Genomic DNA, 19,206 nt, shown 5'->3' on the forward strand with positions numbered 1-19,206 from the left:
TCAGCTATCCCTGAGCCCAAATCCTCTTCTCTTCCAGAATCCTCTCCCATCCATGTAAATGACAACAGATTCCAGATTCCCAGACGACTGGCTTCTATCTTCTATGCTATGACAGAAAGTATTGGTGCATAACATATGTCATTTTGATTGGATTACTCTCATCTGTCTGAGGCCATTGGATACAAATGTCATTAGGGTGGTACAAGAAGCAAAATACAGTGCATCGATGAGTGTGGTACCAGAACTAAACACATAACAGCAGAAAATATGTACTTTTAATTGAAAGAAGCTTTTAAATATCATATAAAATCCACTTTTGGTCCAGATGTGCTAAACAGAAATTCAGTTTTAGCTCTTTTTTAATACATTTAATAGCGTGCAAAAAGTTACTTTAATTTTGGATTAAGCAATATTAACACCTACAAAGAAAATCATTTTCTAGCAACCCTTGCCAAGTCTCCTAAGACAGGCTCCCAGAATATACTCTGATAGTAATAATCGTAGTTAAGCTTGCCAACAACTCCACTGGTAGCTCTATGTCTAGAGACGAGAGCCGGAGAGCAGATCAGTGCAGACCTGGAAACCCTATAACCCTCACACCAGTATGAGCACCCACAGTAACTGATGGGATGGTGAAGGGAATAAAGAAAGAATTAGAGCAGTCGAGTTAAGTTAAAAATGCTTAAGTCAACAGTTCATAGAAACAATATAGATTATGTAGATATTACACACCTTTCAAAACAAATTTAAATAACACTCCTCATTTAACTTTCATCAAAGACAAGAATTTGTTAAGCTGGTTTTCACAAAAATACTACCCTTTAACTGAAAAGTTTAAATTTCTTTTAACATAGTTATTAACAGAACATGCCAGCGATTTCATGCCCTCAGCGGAAATCTCTTCTTCTCCCAAAAGATTTCCTCCCACATAAAACTTTTGCAGAATCTAGAAAAGTAAGCAGTGTTTGCAGTGTCATACACTGGAGAGGATAGCCAAGTAAGTAGCAGTCAACAACCTTGAGCCTGTATCCACATCAGCAACCCCAAGTAATGATAAATAATTTGAAATTAGCTATGAAATAGGCCTGAGAAATAGCTACTTGAATTGGTCCATAATTTAATTGGCAAAATTATGTTTCCTTAGGGCTTCTATGTAAATTAATACTTGTTTACATAATACTCTCATCTAAGTTACATGACTTGATATCAGAAGCAGTTTTCAGGTGGAATACAAAAAAAACTTTAGCCTCATCCACTAAGTACAGGGAATTTAACAGAGTTATAAACACTCGGTTTAAAGACAGAAGATTCGAGATAGAATAAATTTTTATCTTGGAGAAAAGCGAAGGCACTGTGAATGTAGTAAAAGCATCTGAAGTTTTAATCCATCATTTGAAACAAATGACACATTTGTAACAACACAGAAGTAAATTTGGAATTAGGAACTGACAACAGGTATGTGTAGACATATGAACTCCATTTACTTGTGAGAGGAGCCTGTAAAATCCAATAGCAATGATCAAAACAGTGCCAGGAACTAAAGTTAGTTGCTCAAGTGTACAGTGGAAAAAGTACAACTACTTCGGGTACAGTTTTAACATTACTAACGTGCTAAAAACAAGCTCTGAAATGCCAAAGAAATCAAGACCACCTGGGTGATCTTCCCTCTCCTCTATCAAGAAGATTTCACGATTCTGTTTAAGCTCACTTGATGGATTAGATTTTTTGTGGTTTTGTTTTCTTCCCTCACAAATCTGCACAGTATCCTTTACCATAATTTTGTTAAGCTGGGATTTTTTTGGTCACCAGAAATAAACTACAGTTTTATACACTGAAGATGGTACAGCATGTAAAATATCCTTGATACTGCCAAAATACTGCCAAAATATCTGAGAATTGCATGTCTGGTTCCACGTACTTTTCCTTGAAAGTCAAGCAAAAAATAAAAAATATTTTTCTTTGGATTGTTTCAGTGATGTGATTTGTAATGCAGACTTATAAATACTTGCACTAGTCTAGCTAAAAGAGGACATAAAATGAATAACCTGGAGACATACATAAACATTCACTTCACTTGAAGAAGAAAGTATAAAATGATATACTCATTGAATATCTAGTTTTTTATGGCCAAAATCTCTTCCAATCTGTTAAAAGTGATGGGCAACAGAAATGCAAGTAGCTATGAATTCCGTAGCTACGCCATTATATCCATACCCAAACAAATAATGATCAAATCAACTTTGAATCTTTCAAGAACAAGTCTCCACATCCATTCCTAATGTATCCTCATACATTCTAAGCTGCTATGCCAAAAGACCATTATCTCTCTTTCTCTCAGCAGTACGTCGTGTTTCAAAAGAGATCTTACATGGAATGAGAATATGACATCGTAGCATTTGTTTGCCCAGTCACTGGTAAAGATCAATTAAATTACTACTGTACCTCTCCCTTTCTCAGTGAGAATAACTACTTACAAGACAATGAATCACAGCACAATAAAGCTTTCACACGTTTGTCTATCCATCACGTTTATAATTTTTGCAACCAGGTGAAGAAGATGGTTATAAGAAAGGCTGAATTTTGCTAAAATCTAGTGATGTTTGCATAGGCAAACAGAGTAAGAAATAGAAGCACCACATCTTACATCTGTTTTAACTAATCAGAACAAGACTTCTAAATGACACAAAAAAGTCATTAAGTCACTGGCAGCTGACAGAGCACCCTATGGCTGTTTCCCAGACATTCCTCTCACTGTTCTCATGTGACTTTTAAAAGGCAAATTCTTCCAGCACGCTGTAGGACCTCGAGGATGAGAATGCTGAGATAGGATTCAGTTGAGATCTGGCACCCTCCAAGCCACAGGGCTTTGAATACACAGAAGCTTGCTGCAGGAGACAGATGCCATCATTTTTGTTTACATGTGTGAAGAAAATGAAGGGACAGATTCATCTGCAGTGATGACACTCAGAAGTAACTCTTTCAAAGACAGCCAAATGGCAAGTGGATGAAAATGGTTTTGTCTCTTCTGTTCTCCTATTCACTAGGAGATTCATTCAAGTGCCTTTTAAAGATAAGGCCTGGGGACCTTCTTCAGCATTTTTAACAATACTCACTGAGAAGCAAAATACTAATTCCATAAAAAAAAAATTCTACTGTATGCAGTGAAACACGTGCTGATAAATAAGAACTAGAAGCTTGAGAACTCAGTGGTTTTTTCTAATAATCTTTTTTATAGCTAGATACTGGAATATAATTATCTAGCACTAGACCTTTCTGTATATAGTTCATTATATGACAGATATGTTTTATTCATTTGTACTCCTAGAATAGAGATTCAAGGAATTAAATATTCTGAAAAAGGTAAAACTTTTATGTGACAACTGAATGTTTGATGTAAAGAAGTGTAATAGGGTTATCAATTTTGGGAAGGCAGAGCTAGAGACGCAAATTGCCAGGACCAAGCAGCAGCTATGCAGACAGCTCTCAAACTGTCTTTGTAGCCAGGCAAATATATAAAGAACACTGTATGCTGGTAATAAGAAAAAAAAATGGTCAGGAAGGAGAGGGAGAGAGAAGAAAACTGTTCCTTGGGGCTAGAAAGAGCTATAAGCCACTAAGTCTAACATTAATAGTGTACAAATTGTTAAAACCTACTACAGAGAATTATCAGCACAGACAGAAATGGGATGTATGGTGAGTTCTGCTATATATCAAAGTTCTCCCTCAAACACTTCCTGGGATTCTTTGAAGAAATCAGCAGGGAAAGGAAACTGAGCTGATACAATTTGCTTGAATTTCCAAAAGGCAATAATTGATGGTGTCCCTCACTAAGACTACTGAAGAAATTCAGGGGATATTCACACAGGCAGTGATGGGAGGAACAGAGGGGCAGAAATGGACCCTAGCAGAATCCTAGACAGACCTGAGCGAAGGCTCGTAACAATCACTGTAACAGGATGAGGAATACTATTTTAATCAGAACAGGGGATTTAAAAATGAGCTAAAAATGTGCCTGATTATTCATAACAGAGTAACTAGCAGGTTAAATTCATGACGCATGGGCAGAATTACGCACAAGCGAAAAACACAACTGAGAAAAATACACCTCTTCCCAAGGCTGTTAAACACAAAAGCCATCAGCTTCCTCTAACAAGCCTTAATTTCCCTCTTAACTTTAAATAAAAGACTAGTCTGTTCTTGCCAAACTGAATGGATCAAAATCTTCCCAATCTCACCATGGCTTAAATGATGAAAAAATCTTGGTTTTTAAAGGTTGTATTTAGCTTTTGGAAACCTGCAGCAATTATGTGGACTAGTGCTTAATTGTTTTGTTTTTTAAACAGCATCTCTTTGGAGCTGTGTAAAGTTCAGCCTGGACTACTCTAAAAATATAGCCATAGATGCACTATTTAAAATATTGTTTTGCTGAAAGAAATATAAGCAAAACACATAAGTTTAAGGAAAAAAAAAGGGAAGACATTAATTCTGGCAAAGTCATTGTCGGTCATTTTACCTTATGATTGAACAACATATATGATAGACTTCTGGGAAAAAAAAAAAAAAAAACATGTTTTGCACTTTTAACTCCTCTGAAAATAATTTTTTTTTTTTTTCCTTTTCTTTTTGGTGGGGGGGAGGAGTTGATGATTCATCATATTCTTTTAGTAAAACAAGATTGGCGTGTTTCAAGGAAGTGCAATGAACCTCATAATCTTCGAATATAAATTGTCCTCTTAATTTAATTGTTTATTTAATTTTCTTCACATCCTATTCCTCTCCTGGTTCTCAGAGGAACACTGTCCACCATGCAAAATGATGAGTAGTTTCTGTCACTGCTGCTGTGCATGTTACTCACTGACAGTCCTGAAGGGGGTACAGTTGCACAAAGCACTGCTACTTCTCTTCTAAAATACAAAACTTTAGGGACACATTCAGTTTTGTAACCTAAAGAGAGATTAAGCTATCTTTGTCCACTCCTCCCTGACACAGAATTGAAAGTTTAGGACAAAAGGTTTGTGTATAGTTCTCAATTTAACCACCTTTGTTTTGCATAGAACCAATTTAAATACATTTCTGTACAATTCATACTTTGTCAACAAAATAGTGGTATAAGAACTTAATTACAGTTCCATTACAATCAATATCTATCTAGAATTCTGTAACTGCATTACATTTAGATATTTCACACCAAAAGACAGTCTTCCACATAACTCTGATCCCTAACTGAAAGATGTCACTCTGTTAATCAATTGCAGCATCCATTATGTGAGTGACTCCCAATAACCAGACTCATCTTTCAAGCAAATGCAGTCATGAAATTACCAGCACACATGTGGGAATCAGCTATGATTAATGAAGGTTATTAGGAAAATAAAACCCACTAAGCTGAAACTGAATTTTCAAATTCAGCATATTAAACAGTACACTGGTAGAACACCTATTAAAATTGAAGGAATAAACCCTCCTGCGATAATACACACTATGCAGAAACAGATAAAATAATCCTTAGCCAACTTCACTAAGCAGCACTCTAAATTACCTGAATTCATTTTTATGTATTTCAGCTATTTTCTTCTCAAGCTTTTGTGACTGTTTGGGAAAAATCTTGAAGTCATTGATATAATTCTCTGGGTGTTCATCAGGATCATAATCACCAAGTTCAGCTAAACAGATTCAAAACACAAAATAGAACAGAAAAATTAAATTGCAAAGCTAGAAGAAAAAGTAAACAGTGTAATTCAGGGACTGTAAGAATGAAGCATCTCTGAAGAAATGCTGCTTTGAAGAACTTGTAGCTAGCTAAAACTACAATCACTGAGTTTCAAGCAAATTTCATGTTTTATTAATTGCATAAGTAATTAGCAATCTTAAAATATCATCTTTGCCAGAAAATGGTCTGTGAAGAAGACATAGGAAACCCTCCCCCTTTTACTACTTATCATTCTGGTACTAGGCAGAACAAAAACAATGTATACCAGACCATGCTGTTTTCTACACCAATTCATCCTTACTTGTACAGATTGACCTAATTCTATTCCAGCAGAGGAACGCAGTCTGCACCATTGTTTAAAGATGTCCCACAGTATCTGGTTCTTCTGCTAAAAGATGATCACCAATGCAAGGAAACAAACAGTACAGGTAAAAAAAAAAGTTATTGCTTTTCTCATCACCAATCTCACACCAATTTTGCATTTCTCTTTATATCGATTGCTCTTAAGAGTTATGAATTATTTCTCACAAATCTACTGCTAGTACTTACCTTGGACAATACAGGCACCCAGGTAAGCAGCATCAGAAAAAGAACACAGCAAACGGCCATGGAAAATATCCCTTTTTATTTGCAGGTATAAGAGGTATCTGAAACATTAAAAAAGAAACAATGTGGTATTTTTCTATAGCAGATTCAACTGAAACCATCCGTGCAAATATTCTGAATCTTTCTCTTGCTACTTGAATGTCAGGAAAAAGGTAATGGTTAACCACAGGAAAAACTAGGTCTTAAAAGATTTTTTTTCCCATGAAAAATGACATAATGGCAGCAGAAGTAACAAAATTCTACTAACAGACAGCATGGAGAGTATTTTATCAGAAACATACAGCTATTGCAATGCTTATTAGTAGCATGAAAGAAATTACAGTATTTCAGATTTTCTTGAGCAGACCCTCATTAAATACAGCTTCATACAGCAAACTGACCACAATGGAAACTATTACTTACTTCGTCTTTCTTTAATCTGTGAGTGATCCTCACAGACATTTTGAGGCAGTACACTCCCTGAGCAGTGCAGGGAATCACAGACCTGCATGGGGGGAGCAGGTCTATGGTTTTAGCAGTGTCAGTGAATTCTGCTTATCCTCAGCAGGTCCACTGATGCAGGGAGTCCTGTTCAAGCTTAAGCTACAGCATAGCCAACAAAAACTTGCTTTACATCCAAGTTGCTTGGTTCTATGCGTACCATGAATTCCTGTACCAAACACCTTATGTGAAATTTAACATGAGCCGTAGATTAGAGCAAGACTGCAAGCATTACCTGAAAGGCAAGAGAAATTTGCCTCCTCTCCTTAGACTGTTACTAATGCTACGTAAAAACAGGACAATCACAAAGAAAAGCAACTTGTTTTTAGTGTGAACACATCCCTTCACTGTGCTACAGTATTACAAACTTCTGCTGGAATCTTGATCTTCAAGGCTTTTTATTGCAACACTTGTTTGCCCCCTGTAGTCAGCACTCAGTAGCTGATCTCTGTTTCACTTCCATAATTGCTTGATTGTGCATAGTTCTGAAGAGAATATACTTGCAGCAGGGTGAACCAATGGCCTCAGTGAGATGCAGTAAAAATTCTTGATTTGCAAGGAGAGTTTACTGAAAACCACTGAAATGTATATTCATTAAGATACCACACAGAACTTGTGCAAATAAGCAAGTCTCAGTCCTAAATTTCTTGCAAGTTTTGCCAGCGTGAATAATCAGGTTGCAATTCTCTGAAGAGCAACCATTAGCTTGAGGCCAAACTGCATTTCCCCTATTAAGAAATGTTGAAAAAGCCACCCAGGATGTCACAGCATGTCTTGCTAGTCTGTCATAAGGTCAACAGGTATCCAAAGACACTGCACAATTATGGTTTTTGAGTTTGAAAATGACTATAAAGAGATAAGAAAGCAAACAGGATTGTGGAAAAGCATATTAACCTGCTGCTTCCAACCCACATATGCAGACATAAGGCTGAGATGAGAAACGTAAATCTGAGTCTCAGAGTTGCACCAGGTACAAGTCTCCAGCAGCACGGATGGGAGCAAGTACCATCAACAATTAACTATTCTACAAGTATTTTGTAATTTAAAAGAAGAAAAATTAAGCTTTACAAGAAATTCTTTCCTCTGTAACAGGACCGTGCACCAGTACTGTCAAATTTGAGCCACCCATTCCAGGCCACTATCTTCAAAGCTAAGGGTGAATGGAATATATTTGGGAATTGACTCAAAGCCCATATTCAAGAGTCAGGGTCACTCTTACTTCCTCCCATGCCTCCATTTAATACAATGCACTAAATAAGAAGTTAAGATTCCTGAATTGAGACGGCAGGGATTCGCTCTCTCTCCCACAAGCAGCAATTTTAGGAGAGCAAGTTCCAAAATACACATACACTAATTTAATTTAATTTAGAACAAGTTTCCTTAATACAAGGGGACAGCCCTAAACACAAGTTTGTGATGAGTCACTATGATATTACACTGGCACTTAGGATCAAAGATGACGGCAGCAGCAACAGAAAGCCCACAGAAAGAGGCCAAAAACTCATTTCTATGCATTCCACTAAAATTCCATGAAGATGAACATGGGTGTTTGGGTGGGAGTGTGCATACATGTGACATTTATAAGAAAACAGAATCAAAATCACTGCATATTCCAAATTGTGAGGGATCATCAGGATCATCAGCAACAACTTCTAGCTCCACACAGAATCACCTAATATTCAAACTCCGTGTCTAAGAGCACTGTCCAAACACTTATTTGACTCCAGCAGGCTTGGTGCCATGACCACTGCCCTGAAGAGCCTGTTCCAGTGCCCAAACATCCTCAAGTGAAGAGTGACCCTCCTGTGACACAGCTCCATGGCGCTCCCTCAGGCCCTGTCGCTGTCACCACAGAGTAGAGCTCAGCGCTGCCCTCTGCTCCCTGTGAGGAGCTGGACAAGCTGCACCCACCATGAGGCCTCCTGTCAGCCTGCCCGGCTCTGGGCTGAGCAAACCAAGGGATCTCAGCTGTTCGTCACACATTTCACTGTCTAGACCCTTCACTATCTTTGTAGCCCTCCTTTGGACACTCTCTCATAGTTTTATGCCCTTCTATTGTGGCATCCAGTGCTGCACCCAGTGCTGGAAGTGAGGCTGCACAGCGCAGAGCAGAGCAGAGAAGACAGCCCTTCCCCTCATCTGCTGGCAGTGCTGGGCCTGCTGCATCCCAGGTACGGTTGGCCTTTGGACTGCCAGGGCACGCTGCTGGCTCACGTTCAACTTGCTGTCAACCAGAACACCCATATCCCATTCCACAGGACTGCTCTCTCTCTGTACACGTATCCAGGGTTGTACCATCTCTGGTACAGAATTCTCCATTTGCACTTCTTAAATTCCATGCATTGGTGACTGCTCAGCCTTCTGTCAAGATCTCTCTGCAATGCCTCTCTAACCTCAAGGGTTTTATTTTATTTATATTTATTTTATTTTTTTCCCATAAATGAAAGGGTTTTTGTTTTTTGCACAGATTCACAGAATTGTAGGGGTTGGAAGGGACCTCTAGAGATCATCAAGTCCAAGCCCCTTGCAAAGCAGGCTCCCTGCAGCACGCTGCACAGGTAGGTGTCAGACAGGTTTTGAATATCTTCAGAGAAGGTTAATCCACACCTAACTGGGCAGCCTGTTCCAGTGCTCTATCACCCTCACCATGAAAAAGTTCCTTTGCATATTGGTGTGGAACTTCCTATGCTCAAGTTTATGGCCGTTTCCCCTTGTTCTCTCCCCACAGACCGCTGAAAAGAGGTTGGCCATGCCCCTTTGACTCCCACACTTAAGATATTTATAAACATTAATAAGATCACCTCTCAGTCTTCTTTTCTCAAGGCTGAATCTTGCAATGTTTCACTTGTTTTGGAGGTGGGATCTGTTAAATTGTTCACCTATCTTCCTACTTCATTTCACACACATTCCTATTACGTTAATAATTTTTGAAACAATAATACTAAAATTTATTTTTTTCTGTCACTAAGTTTCTATGCTACTGTGTTGTTGCCTGCATTTGACCACTGAAATCCAAGTAAAGAAAACTAGCTGTGGCCTGACATCTTTCAAAAACTTAAATGGTTCTAAACTGCACTTTCAGAGAATAACTTCACTTCTGGATAAAAGCCATTTTGAAGACATGTCATGGTTTTATGATTTTCGGTTATTGGTACTCCACATCATAACATCATGTAGTGAATGTACCTGGTTCTCAGAAGAGAAGGACTACTACATTCCCCACAGCACTTTGCTCCTCTGTTACCATTTTCCAGCCGGAGGGAAAAGATAAAAGCTCGCAGTATAAAAACTTGCAGATCACGAGACCTCGTCCCTTTTTCCACCCGTCTCTCGTCTTGGCAGCACCTCGCTCTCCAGCCGTCTTATCGTCGGTAGTAGAGTAAGGCCTACCTTGATTTTGGGACATTCTCTCTCTCTGTATTGGATTTATCAGCTTAAATTGTAATTATATTGTATTATAGTGTGTTGTTCTGCATTCCGATATCTTATTTAGTAAATTAGTTTGTTTCTCCTCAGATTGTTGCCGCTGTTCTTTGCTCTCAGGGCCATCTCTTTACCCTTTTCCCCTTTTCCCTTTTCCCGGGGCATGGACCCGTGGATCCCCCGTCCCCTTCGTCATGGAACCGGGCTGAATGCCCGTAAACCGTTGACAAGACAGAAGGCAGCAGTCAAGAGGGGAAAAGCAGCACAGAACACAGTTCCCAGAAGAGACTAGAAAAATTGTTGGCTGGGACACCAGGGAAGCACTTGAGCTTAGAAAAAGGGCAGGGAAAAAATCCATGCATATATCCATGCAGATTGTGCATGTTTTGGGTTTTTTTGTTTGTTTTTTTTTTTCAGAGATCACCCACACAGCAAGCTGCATTGGATATTGTTCATCTTCTTCAGGCACTTTGCTAGGACAGTTTAGAACAAAACCTAGACATTATGGAGTTCTCCTGAAAGGAGATATATGCACTTTGGACTGAAAGTCAAAGTTGTAAGCTGTGCAAGAATTTGTCTCAACCTCAGATGCTTTCTATAATCCTCATAAAGTAATTTATGTCCAAGGTCAACAAACACCTGACTACTTACTTCAGTAAGGCCTATGTAACTTCTTAAAATTGCCTACACTTAACAGATTCAAATAACTTACAGATTCAATCTGTTTTAGCTGCTTCTTGTGCCCTTCCACCACTGCTATGTTTTTGCAAGCCCTAGCACAATTTATAGCCTGATTTACAGTCCTGAATAAGAACTCAGGCTTACCAGCAAGCCAATAAAAATATGCTTCTAGCATTTATGTTCACAATTGTCTATCATTCAATAACCTTATTTCCATCTAACACATTTGCAATACAGATGACTCAACTCTAAGTTAGCCAAACTCTTTCAGGAACTGTGGATGGAGGGTCAGAAATATCTGTTCTTGCTTTCAGACATCATGTTTGCAACTCTTTAATTGCCTATTTATTTACCTATTTAAGACCACCTGCATCCAGCAATAAATGGGCTTGTCCTGACTTCAGAGCTGGTCAAGGTCTGCATTACTACACATGGTCTTTCCTTGGGAAAAGGAAAAAGTATGTAACATTACTGTTACATACTTTTTAAAACATTTACATACATTTAAAACATTACTGTTACATACACAACTGCTTGACAACACTGGTTACAGGGGAAACAATTAAAGGACAAAGAAGCAAGAAGAAACAGTCTGCAGCTTTGTTTTGAATAGTAGTTGAAAAGCCTCAACACAGCACAGGAATAGATTATTCTCCATAGGCTTCTGAAACAGAACTGCATCTTCTCAGTTCTCTTGCATTTCCCTAAGAGACACAAGAGGAACTCTGAACCTCCCAGCTCTCCTTCACCAACAGGCACAAGCTTCACCAAAAAATCCAGAGCTCTACTGGATTTTTTTTTTTCCACCCTGAATGCTAGCTGCAAGCTCTTACTAACATCTCATTCATTTTTAAGACCTATGGTATTTGACTGAGAGTCCTATACTATTAAAGCCACAAACTCATTGGATAACTGCCAGTATGGCCTCCAGAAAGCCAAAACACACAAGTGGACTTGCAGAAGCTTTGGAATAGCTACCATTACACATCTTCAGAATAGCTCAGAAGGGCACCCAGAGCATTAGAGTTCGTCCTAAATTATACCAGGAACAGATTTCTGCAGAACAGGTCTACCCAATACTAGCTCATCTTTGAAAAGGACTAGCTTACTGCAAGACTTTCATCTTGCAAATATCTAGTTTGATACTTAAATACTACACAGGCATTACTGGCCTCAACCAGCGCCCCACTTTTGGAGGGAAAAGTGCCAGGCTTTTCTGACAAAAAGCAGCATTGAGTATAGCTGATTGCAACAGGGCTAGTTAAGCCCTGCATGCATGCAGCTGTACTGTTCTTCCTCAGTCAGACTAGCTCACTCAGGGCTCTTTAATTTGCCATGTTTACATTCCCTCGGTCTTTGCTATTTTATACCATTTCCAGTTAAGCACTTTTCATCTGCTTCTCTTGTACCAAGTACCTATTACACTGTCTTATGACAGCCTAGTGATTGAAGAACTGCTTCTTGGATTAGGAAACATGGATTAGGAAAAAAGTGCATGATGACAGCTAGTTGAAATAATCCATCTTTGGTTAATTCCACTAGCTACTCACCCATGACCCATTTTTTTCTACAATAATCATGGATTATTGTTGACACAGTATTATCTGTACCATTCTAGATCAATCCTTTGGGACCTCAAATGACTTCATATTTTCTCATTTTAATTATGCATACACAGTATAATGTAGGGATTTAGAGATAAGAAGGCATGAGGCCTTGGGCTGCTTTATTACATAAGAAAGAAAAAGCACTGATTTATTTATTACCTAAACAAGAACACTGAAAAGAAATAAACAGTAAAAATCTGTGCCCATGTGCGATGGGTTGCTGGATCCATCTGTCCACACTCCCTTGACTGTTCGCAATCTGTTGACGTGCAGCATCTTATGCTTACACAGCTGCAGACTCTCCCAAGACTCTGGCCTGTGATCAAAGAATAGTGAAAAGAGGCACAGAGCAAAAACATCTGTGCTTTGCAGAAATGCACTGGGATGCTGTTTGTACAGCAAACTGAATGGCCTCTGTAGTTAAAACTTCTTTTCACGGCAATTTTACATTTTTGCGTGTCAAGCCAGAAGACTAATCTTAACCATTATAGTGAACCCTGGATGCTCTCTCCATCAAGACTATCATGCTGTTTGCAAAAACAACTGAAATGCAGTGCAGTGAAAGATGAAGAGACAGCAAATAAAGCGGAAAGAGAAATTAGCAACAATACTGGAAGTCTATGTATCAAGTCCTCCACCCAGTCCTGTGGAGCATAAGCCAGAAAACAGGCTGTAGAGTAGACGCTGATTTAATGAGAAAAGAAATTGAACCAATCTTTTACAGGTATATGTGGCAGGAAACAAGTGAGATGTGAGGGCCTGCTTGTTACGTTGCTGTTGCCTAATTAAAAACCAGTTGTTATTACTCGCAGTTAGGGACGTTAAGTGAAACTACTAAAAAATCTACATTCACTCTTTGTATTGCAATCTGCTGAACCTCCAGTGTACCTGCAATTAAATTCAAAGGCACACTCAATTGTAGCATTAACCAACTGCAGAGAGTACACGGTGATCAAGGACCACATAAAACCTAAGTCTCCGGGAATATGTTGAAACTTTGTTTGAAGTTCACAGAATTTATTTAGCAGTGCTTTATCTCAAAGTGCTTTAACATCCAGCAGTAGGCACTGATTTTATTTCAAAAGCATGGAAGTTATCATTAATTAAAAAGAGGGAAGATGAAAGAAAGCAAGTGGAATGGTATAATGTGACTGACAATATTCATGCATGTCCTGAACAGTGGAACTAAGTGTAATGACAGGCAAGTGCACAGTTCAATGATTTGCCCAGGGCATTCCCAGTCTCTGAATATGTGGTGTGCACACATTTTCAGATTCTTACAGCTTCTTTTCTATAATATTGTAGACAGAGGAGTGACGTCAGCTAGGTTAATTTTCTGAAAACATCTCCTACTGTAAAACAACAGAATACCTTAAGGATTACAGTCCAGCCTACCCAAGGCAGGTCAGAAATGAAGCAGCAGTAATCCAAGGAGGTTTCTTCCTGCTAGAAATGTCTGAAACTATGTCTCTCTACTTTGTACTATATTCACGGAAATCATACCATTTGTCCCTTCCACACAGTTTCATGTACCAAATATATGATTTTTATAGCAAATATTGCCACGGAATAGCAAAAAATACAGCTCTTTTAACCAGCTGTACTTCTCCCTGATGTCTCTAAGATACTTCATTAAAGATTTACTCTTATAAGGCTTTTGTAAAGACTACATTGACAATAATTCCCATGGGGGATTTCGACAGGGTTAATTAATATTCTGAATAAAACAGTAATATGGCAATGTGGCAGGATAAGTCCCACTGTCTTAATTTTTTCATCTAAGTGGGGACTGTGGCACCCATCCTATTTCCACCCAGCTGAAAAAGCAAGAGAGCATCTCTGTGATACATTTAGGCATGTACAGAATGAGAAATGCAAATGCACAATTTTATTATGACTCATCTGACCATAAATACAGTTATAAAGTACAGTGGCCTGTAAGTCAAAGGGCAGCAGTATTACTAATTTATTTTCAAATCATCTGAAGCACACACTGCAAAGAACATGTGATCAGAGCAGAGGTCTTAAAATTGAAAACAACCCCTGCCACCAAAAAAAACATACCGAACAGATAATCAGCCATCCAGGTTTCATAACTGCCCTCTGTCAAATATTAATCGGAATTCTTCCTGGTTTCACTAGTCATTGTAATTAAGAAAGAAAAAAAAAAAACTCCGACCAATTTCGAGCATTATCTTGATTCTGACCTCCTTCTTTACTCAATGAAGCAAACTCTCAGAACCAAGTTACATGACTTTACACTTTACTTGCTCATTTCATGAGTACTTCCCATCCCTCGTCATTGTGTTAGAGACCTGGCAGACAACAAGCAAAGCTTTCTGAACAGCAACAGCAGGAAACTATGAAGCTGATCAGATACAAAAAGGTATCATGTACATTAGGTGAATATATGAAAAAAAGATTATTTCTCTGTTTTAAAGCTATCTAGTACCTTACTAGTAATAGTTCTAACAAAAGATCAAAAAATATTTTTCAAACAGCTTGACTCAAATTGTTTTTTAAAGCGTTCCAGCAAAGACTAAAATATACTGGCAGCGCAATATATGTCAGTGAACTACTTCAAGGTGCTTTGAGTTTTGATAAAACTTTTCCTGAGTGAGCATCCAAGAAGTTAAAAGAAAAAAAATTCAGGGTCTCAAATAACGAAGATCTTCCTAGAAAGTTCATGAAAAGTAAAATATTCATTCAAGGGCAAACATTAACAAATACTGAAAATTCCTTGGCTCCCTGGTTTTACAACCTGTTCCCTCAGCTAAACAGTTGCAGTACCTGATTGGAGATAAACAGTTGCAATATGACAGGATGTTCAAGCTGCTCTATACAAATTGAAAACTTACCATTTGGGAGAATGCAAGCTGTTCCTGAAACTGTGAGACCAAGGATAATGGGATTACTCCCATTCACAAAGTGATTCATGAGCACAAGCATTTGCAAAGGTTGGGGAAAGTATCAATGAAGATCTCAAGGCAACAAGTGCTCCATTACTCTGTACTTCTGCAACACTTAGTAGTTAGTGGTGTGACCTGCTGACTATTGGTGTAGTAAGGGTGACATACAGTCCTGCACAGCTGGTGCAGATGTAAAAACCCTGCTACATTTTTTCCTCAGTAATTTTCTTGAGAAATATCCAGAGCCACAGAATATTAACAAAGGCTAGAAGGAAGGACAGAAATCTCATTCATTAAATAAAATTGTACTGTTGCACAGGTGTGTTTTCAAAGCATTGAAAAATTCCAGTATATGCAACAAAACTTCTAACATAGCTATACTTTAAAAATATAAAAATATTTCACCTCTACATCAGTTTCCTAAAGAAAGTTGGTCCCCGGTTTAAAAATACTGTAGTGTTTCTGGTTCTAATGACAGACACTTCAATCGGAAAAAAAAAAGAAAGAAAGAAAGAAAGAAAATTCCTGTTCCTGTTGAAAGAGAAATGTTACTGAATTAAATTCAAAGCTTGTTTCACAACACACAAAAGAAAACCTAAGAAACAAAATGAACTTATTCCAGACCAAAATCCTTCCATGCAGAAGAGTCAGCATATTTGCCAACCATTTGATCACTGCTTCTCTGTCAGAAAGTCCTCTAAGAGCATCACTACTTCTCTGTATGTTAGGAAAAGTCCCCTTAAGCTACTTTTTAAAGTCCGCAGGTACACAATAAATTTAAAAAATTACCAATAGTGCAAATAGTGCATTTCAGCACAATGAGAACCCTAGTCTACCCAACAAGCTGTCTTATTTTGAATTTGTAAAAGAATTCACATTAAATGAACAGACAAAAGTAATACCTGGTGAGCTCTTCTTTAATCTTCAGGGGTTCATGAGGGTAGAATTTCACTCTAAAGCACATGGTATATGGTGGATGAGCTGAAACATTATAAAGAAAAAGCATGAGATCAGTAGTAAACAACATTGCCTTAGCCACTCTGAAGAAGTGGCCTCCAAGAGTCCTACAAAGAAGCCTATGTGAAGGTTAGCTCTGAAGAATTAGGCAGGGATAAAAAAAAAATACATACTATAAATGCGCATGAAACGAACAGAATAAACAACAAAGATGAAAGCATGTGCCAAATACAAGAAATCTATGCAAATCAGTTTATACACGGTTTTGCACCTCATAAGCAATACCAAAAAAAGCATCTGAACTGCTCATTATTTTTATTTTTGTTCTTTTTTTTTTTCTTTTGGCAATTGATAAACAGGAAGCATTTGTATTTAGTTACAATGAGGTATGAAGATGTTATGATTAATTGTTATTCCTAGTAATGATAATGTTAAGACAACAAAAATAGAAGGAAACATTAACTAAATTTAGCTAAGGAAGTTAGAGAAAGAATTGTTTCTGTTCCCTGTACTTAACAGGACTACATTATCTACTTCTACCAGGTCCACTTCAGCCACGGACTTTAAATACACTTTCACTTTAAAAAAAACAGAAAAAGAAAAAAGAAAAAAAGAAAGAAAGAAAATTACATTAAATGAAAAGATTTAACTTCAGCAACGTGTCTCTCAGCTCTACACAATGAACACAGCTTTATATCCTACCATTGCATCTTTGATAGCATTCAAGATACTATCTAACCCAAAGCTAGTGATCATTTGGTGATTATAAAGGGGTTGAATGCAAACAAAATACCATTATTCTAATGAAAGAGCATCCTGCAAATATCATGTTAGGAGAAAAGAAGTGTGAAAACCACACTGAAGGTTTAAAAATATATCAGGCATGGTACGGAAAGCCCTCAAGGACTATCTGTAGCCTGATAACATTCATGGGTTTTTTTTGGATTCCGGTAAGAATTAAGGAGGAAAATCCTGCATCTTCAAAAAGTAAATGGTGTGGAGATAAAAACTACAGCACTATCACACAAGCCAAGGTAACTGGCAGATCTGCAGGTAACAGAGCGTAGGGATGGAGCACACACAAAGGCAGACCTGCTGCCTGAGAAGCAAGGACCTCAGCTCTGCCAGCAGCCCAAGAGACTTCTTTACCAAAATGTTTACTTGCACTGTCATTTCTAGACAGCCAGTAGTAGAAGAGCAGATGAAGCTTCATGCAAAATGGGAACATGTGATCACTGTGCTTATTTGGGAAAGTGTCCTGGATCCAAGCATAGAATCCTTTTATTAAAAAAATTAACATACAAATATAATTTTCAACAATTACAGTAATACTCTACCCTTATAGACTCTAATTTTTAACTAGATTTTATTCTTTCTTTTTTAAGTTAACTTTTTTAAGGAAGACTTTATGTTATAGTGAAGTACCTATATACAGTAGTCTAGCTAGTTTCAAAAGTCCCTTCATCTTAACATACACTCAAGGCACAGTCAATCTAACCTTCCTGAATCTTGGAGAGATACTGCTTTTATACAAGGAGAAGAGAAAGAGAAGAGGACAAAAGAAAAATATAGTGATAATAGAAGAAAAAAACAACTGAAACACAGAATTATGTTTTAGTTATTGTAATCTCTTAACAGTAATTACTGAACTACCAGCATAGTATAGCATCTCCTCAACCTTACTGCCTCACTGGCTTGTACAAACTGCAAATAATAAATGGTTCAACAATCCCAATGTTATTGATGCTACCTCAGCTGCAGTATTTACCTGTCCACTACAAATTTCCAGAAACACATCTGTGGATATCACATAATTCCATGGGATGTGCAAAAGCAACAGAAAATAAAAATGCATTATGATGATTCTTATCTTTTGGAAAGTACAACTGCTTTTGAACACGGAGGAATATTTTCCCCTTTCAAGGCTTCATGACACACTTTTTCTTAATACAGTTAGCCTCAATTTAATTAAAAAAAAGTTGATTTCACATTTTCTTCCTCGTTTAAATAACTTATTTCATACACAAGGTAGAATGACAGAAGAGACAGAGAATGAGAGGTGAAAAATACAGACAAAAAAAAGAAATCAAGGAAGAAGTAACAAGAGGGAATGGAGAAAGAAAAAAAACCTTACATGTTTGCTATGTCTGAACATTCAAGGTAACAAAATCTGGACAAGGACGCTGAAGGCAAGAGAAACATTAACACTACTTTCTGTGGGCTTTGTCATCTTACATGTGATGAGAGGGCTGTCTTAAAGAGATTGGAAATTTTCTGTAAAACATACAACGTTGCTAGGTCCTTCCTGCCCTTTAGTGGCAAACTGAACTCAATGTCCCATGAAGGAAAATGAAGGAGTCAGACTGCCTGGGCAAAGCAACAGATAATGTTTGTCATTTTAAATGGTCTGTCTCTTCTTAATAGGATTCTTACAACTAAGTAAGGGACAAAATTTTGCACTTTGAGAATATGCTTCTGCTTAGAAAACTTGATAAAAGAGATAGCTTGTATTAAATGGTTAAGAAAAACTTCTCCTCAATGAGAAAAAGACTTAAGTCTCCAGATAGATATAGAATTTGTTTCTGCTTGAAACAGGGATGCAGAAAGGCCCAAGTTAGCATGTGCCTAAAGAAGACCCTAAAACTTTAAGCAATTTTTTTATGTCAGTGAAGTGATTGAAACTTTGGCTGTGACAAAGAAAAGAAAGTTATGGCAGAAGAGCCAAACTCTGACCTTATGGGGCAGCCACCGAAAAGCAAAAATGCTCCCTGTGCAAAGAGTATCAAAGCAAAGAAAGCTCACAGTCAGTCAATAGCTAAGTTTGTAACAGAAA

The 19,206-nt window shown here is 37.8% G+C and overlaps 1 protein-coding gene across 3 annotated transcripts in view; it reads right to left on the reverse strand.

Annotated features, from left to right (window-relative positions):
* FRMD3 (FERM domain containing 3) overlaps positions 1-19,206 on the reverse strand; it is a 143,310-nt gene that overhangs the window by 41,091 nt on the left and 83,013 nt on the right. For 2 of the 3 annotated variants that reach the window (XM_021380323.1, XM_021380324.1), the window contains exons 4-6: positions 16,319-16,397; positions 6,260-6,357; positions 5,540-5,663 (exon numbers count right to left, since the gene is read on the reverse strand). In XM_021380323.1, the coding sequence (XP_021235998.1) occupies positions 5,540-5,663; positions 6,260-6,357; positions 16,319-16,397 (301 nt within the window). Of the gene's footprint in view, positions 1-5,539; positions 5,664-6,011; positions 6,079-6,259; positions 6,358-16,318; positions 16,398-19,206 lie in introns of those variants that run through there. The other variant, XM_021380326.1, reaches the window with a different exon arrangement.

This window comes from Numida meleagris, chromosome Z, assembly GCF_002078875.1.
Source record: "Numida meleagris isolate 19003 breed g44 Domestic line chromosome Z, NumMel1.0, whole genome shotgun sequence".
NCBI lineage: Eukaryota > Metazoa > Chordata > Aves > Galliformes > Numididae > Numida > Numida meleagris.